General features: G+C 35.0%; 1 protein-coding gene across 1 annotated transcript; it reads left to right on the forward strand.

Annotated features, from left to right (window-relative positions):
- The first annotated feature begins 269 nt into the window (after positions 1–269).
- Positions 270–12,071, forward strand: LOC108910339 (fatty acid synthase-like). Its single transcript, XM_018714915.2, has 24 exons — positions 270–410; positions 671–820; positions 876–1,043; positions 2,822–3,022; positions 3,082–3,320; positions 3,370–3,789; positions 3,844–3,969; positions 4,023–4,253; positions 4,310–4,499; positions 4,550–5,081; positions 5,138–5,396; positions 5,447–5,804; positions 5,859–6,175; positions 6,229–6,381; positions 6,433–6,657; positions 6,708–7,343; positions 7,401–7,580; positions 7,634–8,013; positions 8,076–8,206; positions 8,265–8,813; positions 8,870–9,126; positions 9,180–9,413; positions 9,464–9,697; positions 11,964–12,071. Exons 1-24 carry the CDS (start codon positions 281–283, stop codon positions 12,069–12,071), a joined length of 6,408 nt encoding a protein of 2,135 aa, XP_018570431.1. The 5' UTR covers positions 270–280.
- Positions 12,072–16,998: the final 4,927 nt, after the last annotated feature.

Here is a 16,998-nt window from a genome sequence, read left to right on the forward strand (position 1 = left end):
CTTCATATAAATCAATATTAATTTATTGAAATTAAGTTATTTAAATCAGCAAGTTCTTTTATATACAGCAATACTGTTTTTTTTTTTTGTTTGTAATATTTTTGTATTAGACAGCATCGACATGGAAATCGTTCCCGACGACGTCGTTATTTCCGGAATTGGAGGCTACTTCCCTAAAGCGTTAAATATAGAAGAATTCAAGCAGAGGTTGTTTAGTAATGAGGTTCTACTGGAAGCTAGATGGCCAGAAGGTACNATTTTTGTATTAGACAGCATCGACATGGAAATCGTTCCCGACGACGTCGTTATTTCCGGAATTGGAGGCTACTTCCCTAAAGCGTTAAATATAGAAGAATTCAAGCAGAGGTTGTTTAGTAATGAGGTTCTACTGGAAGCTAGATGGCCAGAAGGTACGAAATTATTTCTTCATTTGTTAATTACGATTAATTTTAAATAGTTACATTTAATAAATTATTTTGTCTAAATTAAAACAGCGCGAAATTTTATCTACAATAGTATAATGCACAAAATATTAATATGCTAACGCTTCTCTCACACAATAATAAATTCTTGTACTTATAGTTGTGATAAGAGGTAAAAAAGTTTTTATTTTTTTGCTGTAACATGAAAAATTTACCATTTAAAGCGTCTATTTAAAAAAACATTATAGGGGAAAGAGGGGTATGCAACAAAACCGGTATCATCCCTTCGGCGTATTTCGACAACTCCTATTTCGGCATTCATCGTCAGCAATGTACCTTTATGGACCCCATGCAACGTTTGGTGATGGAAAGAACTTTCGAGGCTTTAATCGACGCTGGTACGTTGTACAATAAAACTGTTTTTTTCTGGCACTTATTCCAAATAAATTTCAGGTGTTAACCCGGCGGAAATCAGAGGGAGAAGGGTCGGAGTGTTTATAGGGTCAGCTATTGGAGAAAACGATAACTTGTTCTTGGAGTCTGTGGTGAGCGGTTTTGGTGTGACTGGACACTCCAGGGCTATGATGCCCAATCGCCTTTCTTACTGGCTGAATTTGAAAGGTATGTGTTGAAGCAATGTCTCTTGGAAAACTGAGGACTTTAAAATGATCACCAGAATGGTGATATAATGACGTATTTCGTCATTATCCCAGAAACTGGTAAAGAAAGCGATCTTTTCCGTTTCATGATAATGCTTTTGCTCAACAACTCGCTGCAATATTGCGAGATTAATTTAAAATTTCCAGTACATATCCACGCTTAAGTAACTGTTTCAGATTTTTAATAACTTTAATAAAAACTGTTTAAAAAACTACTGACAAATCTATATTTCTTTGACAGTAATCATAAGAGACTATAGTCCAGAAGGAATCTGTTTCAGAGTCCATATTTGGGTGAATCGTATATCCACGGAGATTTTTGTCTTTTTGGCTTTCAAATATCATTAGAAATGAAAATTTTTCTATGCTCATAAAAAAAACATGGGCTTAACTTTTGGCGGCACAATATGTTAAAAAAATTCGAAAAATTTCATATTTCTCTTCCTATTTAATTGTTTATAAGTACAAAAATTCGACCAATGTTTAAACAAGGGCCAGAGCTCTCCTAATTGACGGATTCGAATTTTTCAAAAAGCGTTTGAAAGATTGAGAGCCCTTCTATATGTGATTAAATTTTCAAGTATCTAAGGGCCTTGGTTTTTGCTGTGCAAAATTTTGAAAATTTGCAAATTTTTTTTCAAAATCTGGATTGCAAAATTATTATGTGAAAATCTATCGAACCTATTTTCATGAAATTTGGTGTGATGATTCTACATAACATGAACTTTTCTTGAGTCTAGTATGAAGGTCCTATACCCAACTTAAAGACCCCAAAAAAAATCCCTAAAAAATAATGTTTTTAACCCAATTTTTGGCGATTTTTTCGATTTTTACAATAGTAATCATAATTCATTCGATTTGTAACTAGTCATATTTTGTAAAATTTAATTACAAACATTTTTTCCACTTCCATTTTCGCCTAAAATCAACTCTTCAAAAGATACATAATTAAATAGGAAGAAAAAGATGACATTTTTCAAATTTTCTTAACATGTGCCGGCAAAAATTAAGCCCACATTTTTGTTATGTGCATAGAAAAATTTTCATTCCTAGTGATAGATGAAAGCCAAAAAGCCAAAAATCTCCGTGGATATACGTTTCACCCAAACCAAAACAGATACCGCCTAGTCTACTAATAAGTCTGAAAAGTGTATAAAGAAATCTCCAGGAGATTGTCAAAGCCAAATGCCGAAACTTGCCTGATTTTTTTATATAAATTAGTTTGAGGTATATAATAACAATGTGACTATTTTTTTTTTAATTTTTATTTTTTAAAAGGTAAAATAAAAGGGGTTTTCGAGATGACTCAAACGGGGTAAGAGGTAGAAAAAAAAGTTTCTTATAAAAGTTGTAGAGCATAAAATTCTACATAAAAATGCCTGTGCATCTTGTGCACGTGCATTGTGTGTTGCAGTATTACTTAGCCGGCGTATAAAATGTTTTCTGATTAAGAACTAGCAGATATAGTGTTAACGTACGGAGAATGTCAGTACAATTTAAATAAGACTTGTCGTTTTGCATATTTGCACGTATGCAGACTAATTTTGACCGTCGTTTGGAAGCATGTGCATGAAGCACATGGAAATAACTTTGAAGAATTTTTGTAGAGCATATTATTTATTGGTCTTTGTTCCTAGAGCAATCCAAAACAGTTTCCAACAGTAACACAGCTTTTTTAATTATTTAGCAGTACATTTGCAACAACAATGCATAAAAAATGTAATATTTGCCCTTACGTAGGTCCTAGCGTGGCATATGACAGCAACTGGGTAGGAGGTATCGAGGTCCTTCGTTTAGCGTACTCGGCCATAAAAACTGGCCAGTGCGAATCAGTCATCATAGGAACGGCCAATTTGGCACTAAACTCCGAGTTCCAATGGATCTACAACGACATGGGACTGTTGTCCTCAGACGGAAGCACTAGAGCTTTTGACGCTGACGGTATAAAAATATCACAGACTTGTTACTAAAAATCTTAACGCTTCCAATTTACATTGCAGCTAGTGGGTATGGAAGGAGCGACGGTATCGTAGTCATGTACATCCAAAGATCGTCTGAAGCTAGAAGATCATATGCCAGTGTGCTAAGAGCAGCCACTCAGTTCGACGGAAACAGGAAAGGGGACCTTCTTACGATAGACCCAGACAACATGGCTGAATTTCTGGAGGAATTTTACCAAAAATGCACTGTAAAGCCTGAAGAGGTGGATCTCATCGAGACCTACGGATGCGCTCTTAAGGTAACACCTCCGTTATATTCCAGACATTTACTACATCCAATATTTCCAGGAAACTGATAGGAAAGAACTTCTAGCCCTGGAGAAAGTCTACTGCAAAAACCGCAAGGCCCCGCTTCAAATAGGCTCGGTGAAAACAATCACAGGACACAGCGAAGCTTCTGCCTCGTTATTCTCCATCGTAAAGCTCATCATCGCAATGGAAACAGAAACCATACCTGCGCATTTGCAATTCAAGACGCCCAATCCGGATATACCCGCATTGCACAACGGGAACATGGAGGTGGTCACCTACAACAAGAAATGGGACCCCAAATACGCAGCAGTTAACGCCATAGGTATAGATTCTTACTATGGACACGCGCTACTGAAGGCAAACCAGAAAAAGAAGAACCTCAAGGAATGGCCCATTCCGCCTCTGATCATCGCTTCGACCAGGACCCAAGAAGGCATAGACCAACTTTTGGAAACAGTTAGTCAGCCAAAAAATTACAGTACACAATAATTTAAAATTTGTTAATTTTAGGTAAAATCCAAGCCTAAGGATCCAGAATACTACCAACTGATTCAAGACGTGTTCGCGAAACCAATTCTGGGACATCTTTACCGAGGATACGCAGTTTTAGGACAGGATGTTAAACAAGAAACCGAGGTGTGTATTTATTGATAAATGTACGTCCCAAAAATGCATCTGTACTATTTTAGTATCACATGGGAAATAAGCGACAAATCTGGTTCGTTTATTCTGGTATGGGAAGCCAATGGTGCGGCATGCTCAGCGATTTTATGAAAATAGAAGTATTTGCCAAATCAATTCAAAACTCTCAACGAATCCTGGAGAAAAAGGGAGTGGATTTAATGAAAATAATCACTACCTCAGATAAAACTATTTTCGACAATATTCTGCATTGCTTTGTCGGCATTGCTGCTATACAGGTAACATTAATCAATTTAATGTCTCAATTCTCAATACAAGTCGATTATAAATCTAGATCGCGCTTACTGACGTACTAAGAGCTATTGGAATAGAACCCGACGGTATTATTGGGCACTCCGTAGGCGAATTAGGTTGTGCCTACGCAGACGGCTGTATGACGGCCGAACAAATGATTCTCTCTGCTTATTCCAGAGGAAGAGCTTCAATAGAAGTCTCCCTTATAAAAGGAATGATGGCCGCTATAGGTAACAATAAACATTGCTCCAAAAATCTTTGTTAATTACCATTAATTTAGGACTTGGATACCACCAAATCAAGGACAGACTCCCTCCGACTGTCGAGGTTGCATGCCGCAATGGGCCGGACAGTTGTACCATATCCGGTCCCACAGAAGACATGGAAAAGTTCGTTAAGCAACTCCAAGACGAAGGCGTGTTTGCTCGTCTGGTTAATGTAGCCAATATCGCTTATCACAGCCGTTATATCAAACCCGCCGCTCCCCTCTTGCTTAAATACTTAAAGGACGTTCTTCCTGAACCAGTCGCCAGGTCCTCAAAATGGGTAAGCACTTCTAATATGGAAGAGAACTGGAATACGGACTTGGCAAAGCATTCCTCCGCTGAATACCACACTAATAACTTACTCAGCGCCGTGTTATTCGAAGAAGGTTGTAAACACATCCCTAAAGATTCCATACTTATTGAGATCGCTCCACACGGGCTCCTACAGGCTATACTGAAACGGTCCGTAAAACATTCTACGAACATACCTCTCACTCAAAGAGGTAGTAAGAGTGGGGTCGACTTTTTGCTTCAGAGCTTAGGAAAGTAAGTGATTTTTTTTCGTAGTAAGTGTGTAGTATTGTAATCGTTTTATTTTCCAGAATGTACTTGGCTGGTTTGGACTTGAACGTTTCAAATCTTTATCCTAAATGTGAGTACCCTGTAAGTAGAGGTACTGCACATTTGGGCGATTTAGTACACTGGAATCACTCCGAGACTTGGAGAACGGGTCTGGAAGACAAGCTCCACGCCCTGATTGGTGTGAGAGATTTAACTGTTTCTCTAAACAGCGAAGAATTTAGGGAATGTGTTGGGCATAAGCTAAATGACAACGTCGTCATGCCAACGAGTTTCTTCTTAGTAAGTTTTAGTGTTTGCTTCCATTAAAAATATAATGTTTTCAATTTTAGAGCATCGTCTATCAAATTATTGCCAACATTACGACAGCTCGCAAGGAAATTGTCTTTGACAATTTGCTATTTAAGAAAGCCTTAACAATACCAAAAGTTGGTAGCGTGCCCCTCCATGCTATGGTGCAAAAAGGTAGTGGGGAGTTTGAAATTTTATCCGAAAACGAGATCATCCTGACTGGAAGAATGACGTTTCCACAATCCGATGATAAATTTTTGTTGGATCCCTACCCCACTGAGGTTTCTGAAGACAGCGTTCACTTATCCGGAAACGACGTTTACAGCGAACTACAGCACAGAGGACACAAATATTCCGGTCCATTCAAAGCAATTAAAAGTCTAACCATCGCCGAAAGAGGTAATGCTGGTATTTCCGTACATTTTTACGAAGCGTAAACTCAAAAAATTACAGGTTCTGTGAGCGTGGTGCAATCGGATAGCAAGTGGCCCATGTTGCTCGAAGCTTTGATCCAGCAACAACTGTTACAAGCCGGGGAGAAGACCCAAGATGTTTTTGTGCCGAGAACTATCCGGAAAATCGCCATTTCTGAAACTTTATTCTCTGCAGAAAAGTCTGAGGTAGATGTGGCTTACAACTACGCAACCAAAATAGTGTCCACCCCAGGGTTACAACTCATTAACATGGAGATGGTGCCTTTGGAAATTGAAAAGAAAGCAACTCGTCTGGACTCTTTCGAATACGCCCCCTTGTACAACAACAACTTTAATGTAAATGTAATGAAACCAATATTTCATTTAATTACTAATTTTTTTTGTTTTAGAAAATTGAAAATGGTATAAATTTAGCTCTACAGTTGGCGCTAACTAACTTTGACGATCCTAATCCTAGTAGTTTGGTGATTACAGAGTTAGAATCGGATAGCCTTCTAAGTGAGAATATAAAGAATGTTCTGAATGAGTACAACAACCTTTCGGTAAGTTGCACACTCTGGTCAAATATAATATACCAATGTACATTTTTTTAGGCAAACGTTAGCTTGGCGTCGGGAGTAAAACAGATAATTGTTCAACAGTCCTACCCTTTGCTTCTCATCTTGAATGATGTCGCTGGGGAAGACGTTTTAAAACTCGTAGCTTTATCCCACGCTTTTCTCCTAACCAAGACAGATAAAGCCTTATTATCACAACCCGAAATAATTCAAGTCGGTCAATTTAACGTGAATAATACGAGCTACTCTATTCTACGAAGGGTAAGTTTCAAACTAAACGATCATTATGTGGCACTAACAAATAATTTTAGGTCAACACTTCCCCGGTATCCGTTATAAACGTAAAAGGAGACACATTGAGCGTTAAAGACCTCAAACGTTCCTCTGTTTCATGGGCAACCGAACTGTTTTCAGCTCTATCTGAAGCCAAAACAAAACAAAAAAACGTTTTTCTGATTTCATCCATTGTTCCTGTAGAAGGTTTCAACAATTTTGTACAAGAATTGCGATCGTTGCCCGACAGTCAGTCGCTTCGAATAGTCTTCAATTTAGACAAAAAAACTGGCGATTTCAGCCCCATATTCAAACAGAATCTCACTCTTACAATAATAAAGGATGGAATTTTCCACGCATTTGTACCCATCGCCGTCAAATTCAAAGAGAACATCGTCCAGGATCAACTAACCAACAACATAATAAAAAATACTACCGTTAACTTTATAAGTGTTAACTTGAAGGACGAAACCATTAACCCGGCCTTACCAAAACGCAACGAGGTCGGAAATATCGATTATTCCGGAGTTACTAATACCGGACAACCGGTTATGGGTTTGGCGCGATTGGACAAGGACAACAACAAACTGGTTCCCGATCCAATTTTTACTTGGGATCTACCGGACCATCTTACCCTGGAAGATGGTGCCAGCATACCCCATGCGTATGTATCTGTAAGTTACAAGTATTTTCTTCCTATCTACGTGGCTATAATTATCTTGCGATTATAGGCGTACTATATGCTGATGATTAAAGCACGGCTACAACATGGAGATACAGTCCTGATCCACGCTGGATGTTCTCCGGTGGGTCTAGCAGCGATATCAATCGCGCAGTCCTACGGTTGTAAGGTATTCACAACAGTATCAGAGGAGTACCAGCGGGCACATCTCAAAAAGAAGTTTTCATTCGTAAGTGATTAAATATTCCATACGAATCAAATAAATTCCGATCTATCTTTTAGTTGAGGGACTTCGATATATTCTCATCAGAAAACTCCAGCTTCGAACCACAAATCAAGACTGCTACTGGAGGCAGAGGGGCCGAAGTAATACTGAACTGCGTCTCGGGAAGTCTTCTCCAAAACTCACTAGCTTGTATAGCTGATTATGGGAGATTCATCCAGTATGGAAAATATGACTTGGAAGAAGGCAACACTTTCGGATTGTACTGTTTCCTCAGAAACACCTCTTTCTACGCCGTGGATTTAGAAAACGTTTTCTACCAAGCCAAAGAGGTTAAAGAGGATATTAGGAAGTGGATGATCCAAGGACTGGAGGAGCTTGTTGTAAGACCCTTACATAGGGAAATCGTAGCTGATCAAAACATCGAGAATATCCTTAGGTAGGTTTGCTTTATTTACGAATATTTGTAAATTATTAATTGAATACTTTCATCATTCGCAGCACCATCAAGAAAAGTAGTAACATCGGTAAAGTGTTGATCAGTATCGACAACACTTTAAGCATAAACAAGTTGAATGTGAAGAAACCAAACAAATTCATTTGCGATTCCAAGAGTTCCTACTTGATTTACGGTAAGCTTTTATATTCTGGTACAATCCGTAGTTTATATCACTGTTTTTTTTTACAAAGGCGGAACAGCTGAAAACTGGACTGACATAGCCGAATGGCTGGTGCTCAGAGGAGCTCGAAAAATAGTCGTTTCCTCCGATTCTAAACCCCAACAGAACCACATCAATCGCCGCTTATCACTCCTGCAGGCCTACTACGGCGCCGACATTATAACAGCTCCGAACAAAGCTTACACCAAAGACGGCGCTGCTGAGTTACTATCGGAAGTTTACTTCCTAGGAGCAATCCAGGGAGTGTTCCTGTTGCCAAACAAATCTACCGTATCCAAAAGCAGTGACATTAAACCTGTGCAATACATCGACAATGCTTTGAGAACAACAGCACCAAAAGCTTTGTTTGTCAATTTTATCAACTCAGCTGGGGGAATATGCCAGGTTAGAGCAGATGCAGGATTCTCTACTTACAACATCCAATGGGACAAGGACATGACCATCCACGAGGCTATTTCTGGTTTGGATGACATATTGAGATGTAAGGTAAAGAACGTCTTCATAAAGAGCGACAAATCTACGGACAGCAAGCAGGAGAGCAGTCAGGATCTATTCAAAAGTATGGGTATTGCAAATGTAAAAAAGAATCTTTAGGATTAAATTATTTAATTTCAGAACTGAGCCAGATGCTGCCAACACCTCCTGATATAATAAGAGATCAGAAATACGCGTCTAAAGAACCAACTTTGGTTCAAATAGTTACCGAAGGACCAAGGGAAATACGAGAACTGGCGCCGGTATTCGTGATCCCAGGATTGGCTGGACGAAAGGAATTGGATGAGATGGCCATGACCTTGTTGTATCCCACGTTCCTCGCTGTCTTGCCATCGACGCCTTGGTCAATTAAAGACATGGCAGTCGCCTATGTGGAGGTAAATGTCGTTTGAAATGTTTAACAACAAATTCTACACATTTTTTTTTTTAGAAAATGCGCGAGATATGGCCTAAAGGCCCCTACAACATAATCTCTTTGTCATGGGGAGGAGCACTAACTATAGAAATAGCAAGGATACTGCACAGATCCAAGGCCAGTATTCATTTATACCTTATCGACAGCGCTCCCATTACCATACAGGCTACCACCAAACACTTAGGAGAAGACGAAGTGGAGAGGGAGGTTAACCTTTTGAGCAGAGTACTGAAAATTAACGACGTTAAGGTAAGAATGTAAGTGAGGTAGCTAGGAGGGAAATAACTGATGTCTTTTAGGTTCTCAATGATCTCAAGCAATATCCGAATTATGAGTCTAGGATAAAGAAATGTTTAGAGAATTTCGAAGGACAGGAAAAACACAAAAACTTCCTTAGGGAAGGACTAGTCAATCTGAAGGCTCGCGTGGAAGATGCATCTGGTTTCCAACCCACCGAGGAATTGGTTTCTGGCAGCGTTCATCTTATAAGGCCTGGGGATTCAAATAAATATGACAACTGCGGGCTAACACTGGTAAGTAAAACTACAATCGCATTAAAATGATAATTCCCTTTGTGTAAAAATTGTCTTAATTTCAATAGAACGTCTTTTGTAGATGCTTAAAATATTGGAGAAACTGAAATAACATTTTACTTGTCGAAAAAAATGACACTTCCCACTAAACACGAAACGTAAATGAAACGTTGCAAATGAGATGTTTTACTAAACATTTGAAACATTAACTAGAAACGTTTCTGTTTCATTACAGAAATGTAGCACTTGAAAACTTATTTAGTGAAACATAGCCGAAACGTTACAATTGAAGGGAGTTTGAAACATTACTCGAAACATTACCTTTCGATCTCTGAAACATAACAGACGAACAACCCTTTGCTATTTTTGCTTATCTTATGGAACAATCGGCATTAGTTAAATTTTGCTCTCAATCCTTCTCAAGCGTTAGTTCATTTGCCTTTGTTATATAGAGATAATTAGAAAAAAAATGTGGTAGCATATTTATAACACAAGTCTAGAAAAAATGTAATGTTTGTGACTTGCGTAGACTGCGCGTAACAGCCCGAGTTTATTTGTGTGTTGTTTCAATTCGTATTATGTTAGGTTAGGTTTGCGGTTTGTCAGTTTGCTTGGTTTCGTTGTTATTCATCTTTACTTTGACGCTATTTTATGTGATAATTTGTAGTGTGTGCAGTTGTGGTTATTGTAAGGTGCATATAAAATAATGAATATTGATGCAAAATGTTTAAAACGATATGTGTGAAGAGATTTCCAATTTTGCGTCACATCTACCTAAATATAGTTATACCCACTACCTATTACAGACAAGAGGACAAGGGACAAGAACTAAGAAAATGGAACAACTATACGTTTTGATATAATTTGAAGAGCAACTACTTAGTCACTGAAAACTATTTGAAATATGAATGAATCAAGTGAAATAGACGTCATTTATTTTATATTTTGTACAAATGTTTATATTTGTTTATGTGTAGAGGCATGCTTAAATAAAAGAGTTTAGGTATACCTACAGATATTTACTTTGTCAAGATATCATTTTGTATCCTTATTTCTGCTGTATAATTTATTATTATTAAAAGGATATATGTTATATTGACCATGCGTAGAAGAAATTATATAACTTTATATTATTTTTCAGTAATGTTATTTGTTTTTCATGTACCTACCATTTTAAGATTCCTAATCATAACTAACTTTTTCTAATTATCAGTTCGTCATTGTTACAATATTCATGAAGGTCTCAACATTACAAAATTTCCATTTCAGAAGCGTATTTGAACTATATAAAATGTGTAGCTTTTTTTAATGCTTCTGATATTGTTTTGTGATATTTTTATTTGTACGATGAATGGCAAAATTCATAATCCTTATTAGAAACTTTTTTCAGTGGCTTCTCAAAAATAAAGAAATTCTTAGTAAAAGTTGCCGCATCCCCAAACTAGAAGAGCATATTTATTTTTTTTAATATACAATGTAACTTTTTTTAGTTCGAATTAAGTCATTCACAATACAAATAAAAATATCACAAAGGAGTATTAGAGATATTTAAAAAAATAGTCATACTATTTATACTATTTCAAAAACGCTTTTGAAATGAAAATGATCTAAAGTTGAGAGCATTATGAGAACAATATGGTAATAAAATTATTATGTTACTCAAACATTTATGAAAATATACTGAAACGTAAAACAAAAATATCGAGGGCATACATGGAACATAAAAAGAATGTTACTGAAACCAATTTTTTGAAACGTTTCATTGGAAACGTATTTTGGGGAGGACATCTTGGGCTTCTAGAACGTTACCAGAACGTTGCATGGATTTTTTATGAAACGTTTCAAGAAAAATGGAAACGTTTCTGAAACATGTCAGAAACTGAAAAATGTTTAGTGGGTTGCAATTAATATATTTTGCTTTCTGGGAATTTACGAGCCATATAAATTATACTTTGAATTATCCGAGATTATCCCAAATAAATGTATTTAGAAAAAGAGATTAGAATAAGCAGGCTGTAAACATAAATTAGTTGTTGTTTATTAGGGTACATAAGCACAAACCGAGTAGGTAATGACACGGATAAGTGTTAATTAGGATAGAGTAACAAAAGTAGGTACCTGGGGACGAGGATAAAACCGAAAACAATTCCTGCTCGGTTATGTCTCGTGTTACCAGCGAAATTATAATAAAGTTTTCCATGCCACTTAGAGTTTTTCTCCTCACTTGAAGACCAAACCACTATACAATATATTCATTTTTTTACAGTTCTGCAGCCAGACACCGCAAATAGTGTTAGTCAACGGAGACCATTTGAGCATCATCGGGAGCACCGAGACGACAGACTATATCAACAAGACTCATCAACTGATATAATTCCTATGTATTCCAGTCCTTGATAATAAAATACTGACTACAGCAAAGCAAACTACTGTGTTTTAATTTTCGTTCAACAAAATGAACCAGCACAGTTTTACGACCAATTTGCAACACCATATGTAGACGGATAGTACTAATGGAATAAATCAGATTTATAGCAGCTATTTTCACCTGTCATCCCGCTTATTATGTACTCAGTGTCAGAACTGCTCTTACATACCTTTTACACACATACAAAAGTCATATTAATCACCTGATATTAAAAATAAACATTCTACTCACGAATGAGATCGCCCAATGCGAACTTAATATTCAGATTACGTCTGGACAAATTAATAGCACCATGGCCATAAATTGGCGATTATTATACCCGAAATCGACGAAGTGCGTTAATCTATGATTAGATGCGATTAAATTTATAAACAAACGAATCGTATAAACCAGAGGATTTGTTTAGGTTTCTATGGAATGAGTTCAAACTCCATGTCGCGGTCAAAAAATCACGAAAATAGAGCGAGCTTAGGAGTGCCAATGTCGGCAAGAGATAATTATAGACGGTAAATAAAATTAACTAGAATCAACGTTCTGAAATTGTTACTCTGAATATTGTTCCATTGTAAAATAATGTATTTTATTGTTCATACCAATTTTTGCAAAACTGAAAACTGAAAACGGAAATACTTTTTGAGAACACCAAATATATTTTGTTATTAGCCCTATTAGTTGTGTTTTATTTTAAATTGAACAAATGAAAAAGATAGCCAACAGAGCCCAAGACAAATTTTCCATAACTTTTAAAATGTTCAAAATGTACCAAATTAATGCTGTTAAAATACTGCTAACGTCCTACTATAAAGAAAGTAAAACACGCACATAATAAAACAAATAGGTAGCAGTTTTAACTCTAAATTAAACAACTTCATTTATTTTTTAAATAATTAAGAAAAATACACGTAGTCTAGATCAAAACACTCTAGAAACAACAAAAAACACCATTCGTCGCAAAAGTCAAGATCAGTTTCTATATATAACTTTATCATTTCACAGTAATTCAAAATAAGTGACGGTTTTATGTATTATTTTAATAAACATTCAGTATTATGATGAAGCATGGGTAAGTTGAATAAGTGCAAAAAGCATTTGTTTTAATTTATAAGAAAATTATTTTATCTGCCGAAAGAAAAAGTTTGTCAAAAATAAGTACTTAGTATCTAATAACTAATTATAATTATTCTATGATTCTATTCTATGAATAGTCCAGGAAATATTTTTCGCTTATAACTTTTTTCCGTTCATTTCCTCGAGAAAACACTAAAGTACTTTTTTTCGAGCGAAAAAAAATATTGATTAGATCAAAAGTTATAAACAGAAGAAGTTTATTTATGACTTTTGAATTAAACATTTATATACTGCGTTATTATTACCAGAACGTTTTGGCATCGCTTCCTTATCACTGTCTAATAACTCACACGAGATCTGGAATCGGTAAGTTGAATAGTTTACAAATAATGGACTTATAAACAAATTAACTAATTATTAGTCTGGACGATCCCGAAGATCTTCTACAATCCCACTAATTTTTTTCAAGGTAGATTTCATAATATTACACTGAAATCTATAATTTTTTTTTAATTTCAAATTTGCAACCTGGAATTTTTTTTTATTTTTTAGCCTGTGTTGCAAAATGAATATACGACGCGCGAGCCTGGTATAGTTATATATTATTACATATTCTGAAAGCTTATGAAAAGAGCTTTAAGTTAAAAAAAAAAACATCGTCAAGATTCGTTGAAAAATAACGGAGTAATAACTGTCAAATATATTATTTTCAAGCGAATTTCGCTTTTTTAACGACAGGACCATGAATATTATCGTCATTTTCTTCGGACTCGCTGTCGTTCGCTTCCTCCACCCTTCCGCCGCGTCACGGCTCGCCGAAAAATCAAGCGACCCACTGACTTGACAATATTTCTTATGCACTTAACATACTTCCACAAATAAAATATTTTTACCTGGGAAAGTACTCGGGTTGCCGGTATTTTTTTTGCCGCTACCAACCTAATTTGTTTAACAATCGGCCGTCAACTTTGACAGTCTGTAACTCCGTTATTTTTCAACGAATCTTGACGAATTTTAACTTAAAGCTCTTTTCATAAGCTTTCCGAATATGTAATAATATATAACTATATCACGCTCGTGCGTCGTATATTTAATTTTGCAACTACGGCTAAAAAATAAAAAAATTCCATATTGCAAATTTCAAATTAAAGAAAATAATATATTTCAATGTATTATTATGAAATCTACTTTGAAAGAAATCAGTGCGGTTGTGGAAGATCCTCGGGATCGTCCAGACTAATAATTAGTTAATTTGTTTATAAGGCCATAACTTGTAAACTGTTCAACTTACCGATTCCAGATTTCGTGTGAGTTATTAGACAATGATAACGAATGGTACGAACATTCTGGTAATAATAATAACGCAGTTAAAATGTTTAATTCAAAAGTCATAAATAAACTTCTTCTGTTAATAACTTTTGATCTAATCAATATTTTTTGACGCTCGAGGGATAGTTTTGTAGCTCTTTTGAAGACGAAAAAAAGTACTGTACTGTTTCCTCGCGGAAAGGAACGGAAAAAAGTTATAAGCGAAAAACAATTATACAATTAATCAGCCTGTAAACAATCTTCCCCCTATTTTTATAACTGTGGAAACTAATATGTTATTGTATATAATATTTAGCATCTATAGTGATAAATTCAGCTTGCCGAAACAAAAAGTAGCGAATTGGTCATTTCCCAGCTTATTTTTCTGGCCTAGAAAATGCTAGAATCTCCAAAATAAAATTACAAATCACTAATTGTAGTAAACTTGTTGACATCAAAATAACATATTTCTAAATATGTTATAATAACATTAAAAATCCACGTTCTACTTGCCAAAATTGTAATAATAACTGCCAAACACATTTAGTTCAACATTGTTATTATACTAATTAAAATATACAGGGTATGATTAAGATGCACGGCCAGACTTTAATGGCAAATCTACGTCATATGTTAATAAAAAGTCCTACAATCTCATTCGTTTTCAACATACGGGATATTAAAAAATAATGAAAATGTATGGTTTATTTCAAGTTCTAAAGAACAAAACAAACTTTTCACTAACGACAAAAATACATATATTACTAAATTTTGCTTTACATAATATGTTCCATAACATAATGCAATTGCGAGTATGGTGTACTTTGGTAGTTTACGCAAAATTTTTAATAAGGCGAATGTTAGATTTAAATTTTACTAGCTAAAATCTTTTATTTAGTTCTTCAGACATATGCTTAATTCAGGTCTCCAGATATATGTTGGAAAAATATTACTGATATGTTCTTTTGTAAGTTGTAATTTTAAATAGTTTTTTTATTATTTTATCATTAAATTGGAATTTATTTCGACATAGTCCAAATATATATCTCGAAATACACTTTATCGCAAGAATAGGTCAAAATCCTCATTTTTTGTTAATACATAGTTTAATTATTTTAAGTTAGAAATGTTGTTTACAAAAGAGATGTGTCTCATTTGTTGCAGAAAGAAATTTACGTAATTATTTCTCACAATTAAAGAGGCCTTAAAGTTAATTCCAGTTTCATAAGGTTATCGAAAATAAGATAACGAATTTGGTAACACATTTTTAAATCTAAACATTGAAGGAAAAATATTTCATTAAAATGTAAAATTAAGAATGTATTTTGTTTGTCTTACAGAAATTGCAGATTAAATATATATTATATTTTTAAATCTTACTGACTTTGCTAATTTAAATGTTGTGTTAAGTTTTTCATCGCACTGGTTTTTAAGAAAGCGTTTATTGTATATTGTATGTTACAGAATTGTATTCTGTATGATTTGTCTTTATGTATAATTAAAAAATATATATATTTTACTCTAGAAAATGTGTAATTTCTCCATTATTATATACATGGTGTTTCATAACTCTACCGACACAGAGCAGGCACGTGGAGAGGATCTTAAAATATGCCGATTTGTATAATATTTTTTCTTGGGATGTCCGTTGAAGAGATAATTGGCCTTTGAAGATGAGTGTTAAATTTTGAAAAACAATATTTCAGCAATGCCTTAACTAGAGCAACCAAATTTTGTACATGATTTGCGTTTATTGTTATATTTAATTGGTAAAAATATGAATTTGTTGGAAGTCCAATAAAGACCGAACTAGGGGTAGGATGCCCTTAAAATGTTACCGATTTTTTTATCAGTATGCCAATTATTAAATAGTTTTACCAACACTACAGGAAATCTAATTTAAAAATTTTTTTACACTTACAAATTTTTGGAGAAAATAACGGTATTTGAGAAAATCGGGATTTTGTGAAACAGCGTCATTATTAATTGAATCGAGAGAAAAGTAAATTAGATATGCAGTTTTACGACTAGTAAGTTATATGATTTCATGTCATTTTTGACGTTTACAAAAAAGTATCAAGAAAAAGCAATTTCATTAAATTATATTCTTTATTTTGTTTTTAACATATTAAAAAAGAGGAACAACAAAACATTAACAAATGCAACTTTAACCACATGAACTACCGATATAGTTAAATCACTACAATAACTGTTGAAAATGGCCACCATTTTCTTTAATTCATAAATCTGCCGAAAATTAAAGTCTCCTCTGTGCAATAACTGTGGATCATTTTTTATGGCGTTGCATTTATTATTTATACGATTTCATAAATCTGCTTCAGATACAACCCGTGTAAAATAAACAAATTCTTTTAAAGCACCCCCAGAGAAAGAAATCAGATTTATTCAGATCTGGTGATCTTGGTGGCCAATTTTCTGGACAATTGCTTCCTCGTCCTATCCATATATTCGGGAAAGATGGGCTCGATCGGTTAAA

Source organism: Anoplophora glabripennis, unplaced genomic scaffold (genome assembly GCF_000390285.2).
Source record: "Anoplophora glabripennis isolate ALB-LARVAE unplaced genomic scaffold, Agla_2.0 scaffold27, whole genome shotgun sequence".
Taxonomy (NCBI): domain Eukaryota; kingdom Metazoa; phylum Arthropoda; class Insecta; order Coleoptera; family Cerambycidae; genus Anoplophora; species Anoplophora glabripennis.

Coding starts and splice junctions, on each gene's coding strand:
- LOC108910339 (XM_018714915.2), top strand. CDS start 281: ATGGAAATCGTTCCCGACGACGTCGTTATTTCCGGAATTGGAGGCTAC. Junction 5,082..5,137: donor TTGCTTCAGAGCTTAGGAAA/GTAAGTGATTTT, acceptor TTTATTTTCCAG/AATGTACTTGGCTGGTTTGG. Junction 5,397..5,446: donor TGCCAACGAGTTTCTTCTTA/GTAAGTTTTAGT, acceptor TTTCAATTTTAG/AGCATCGTCTATCAAATTAT.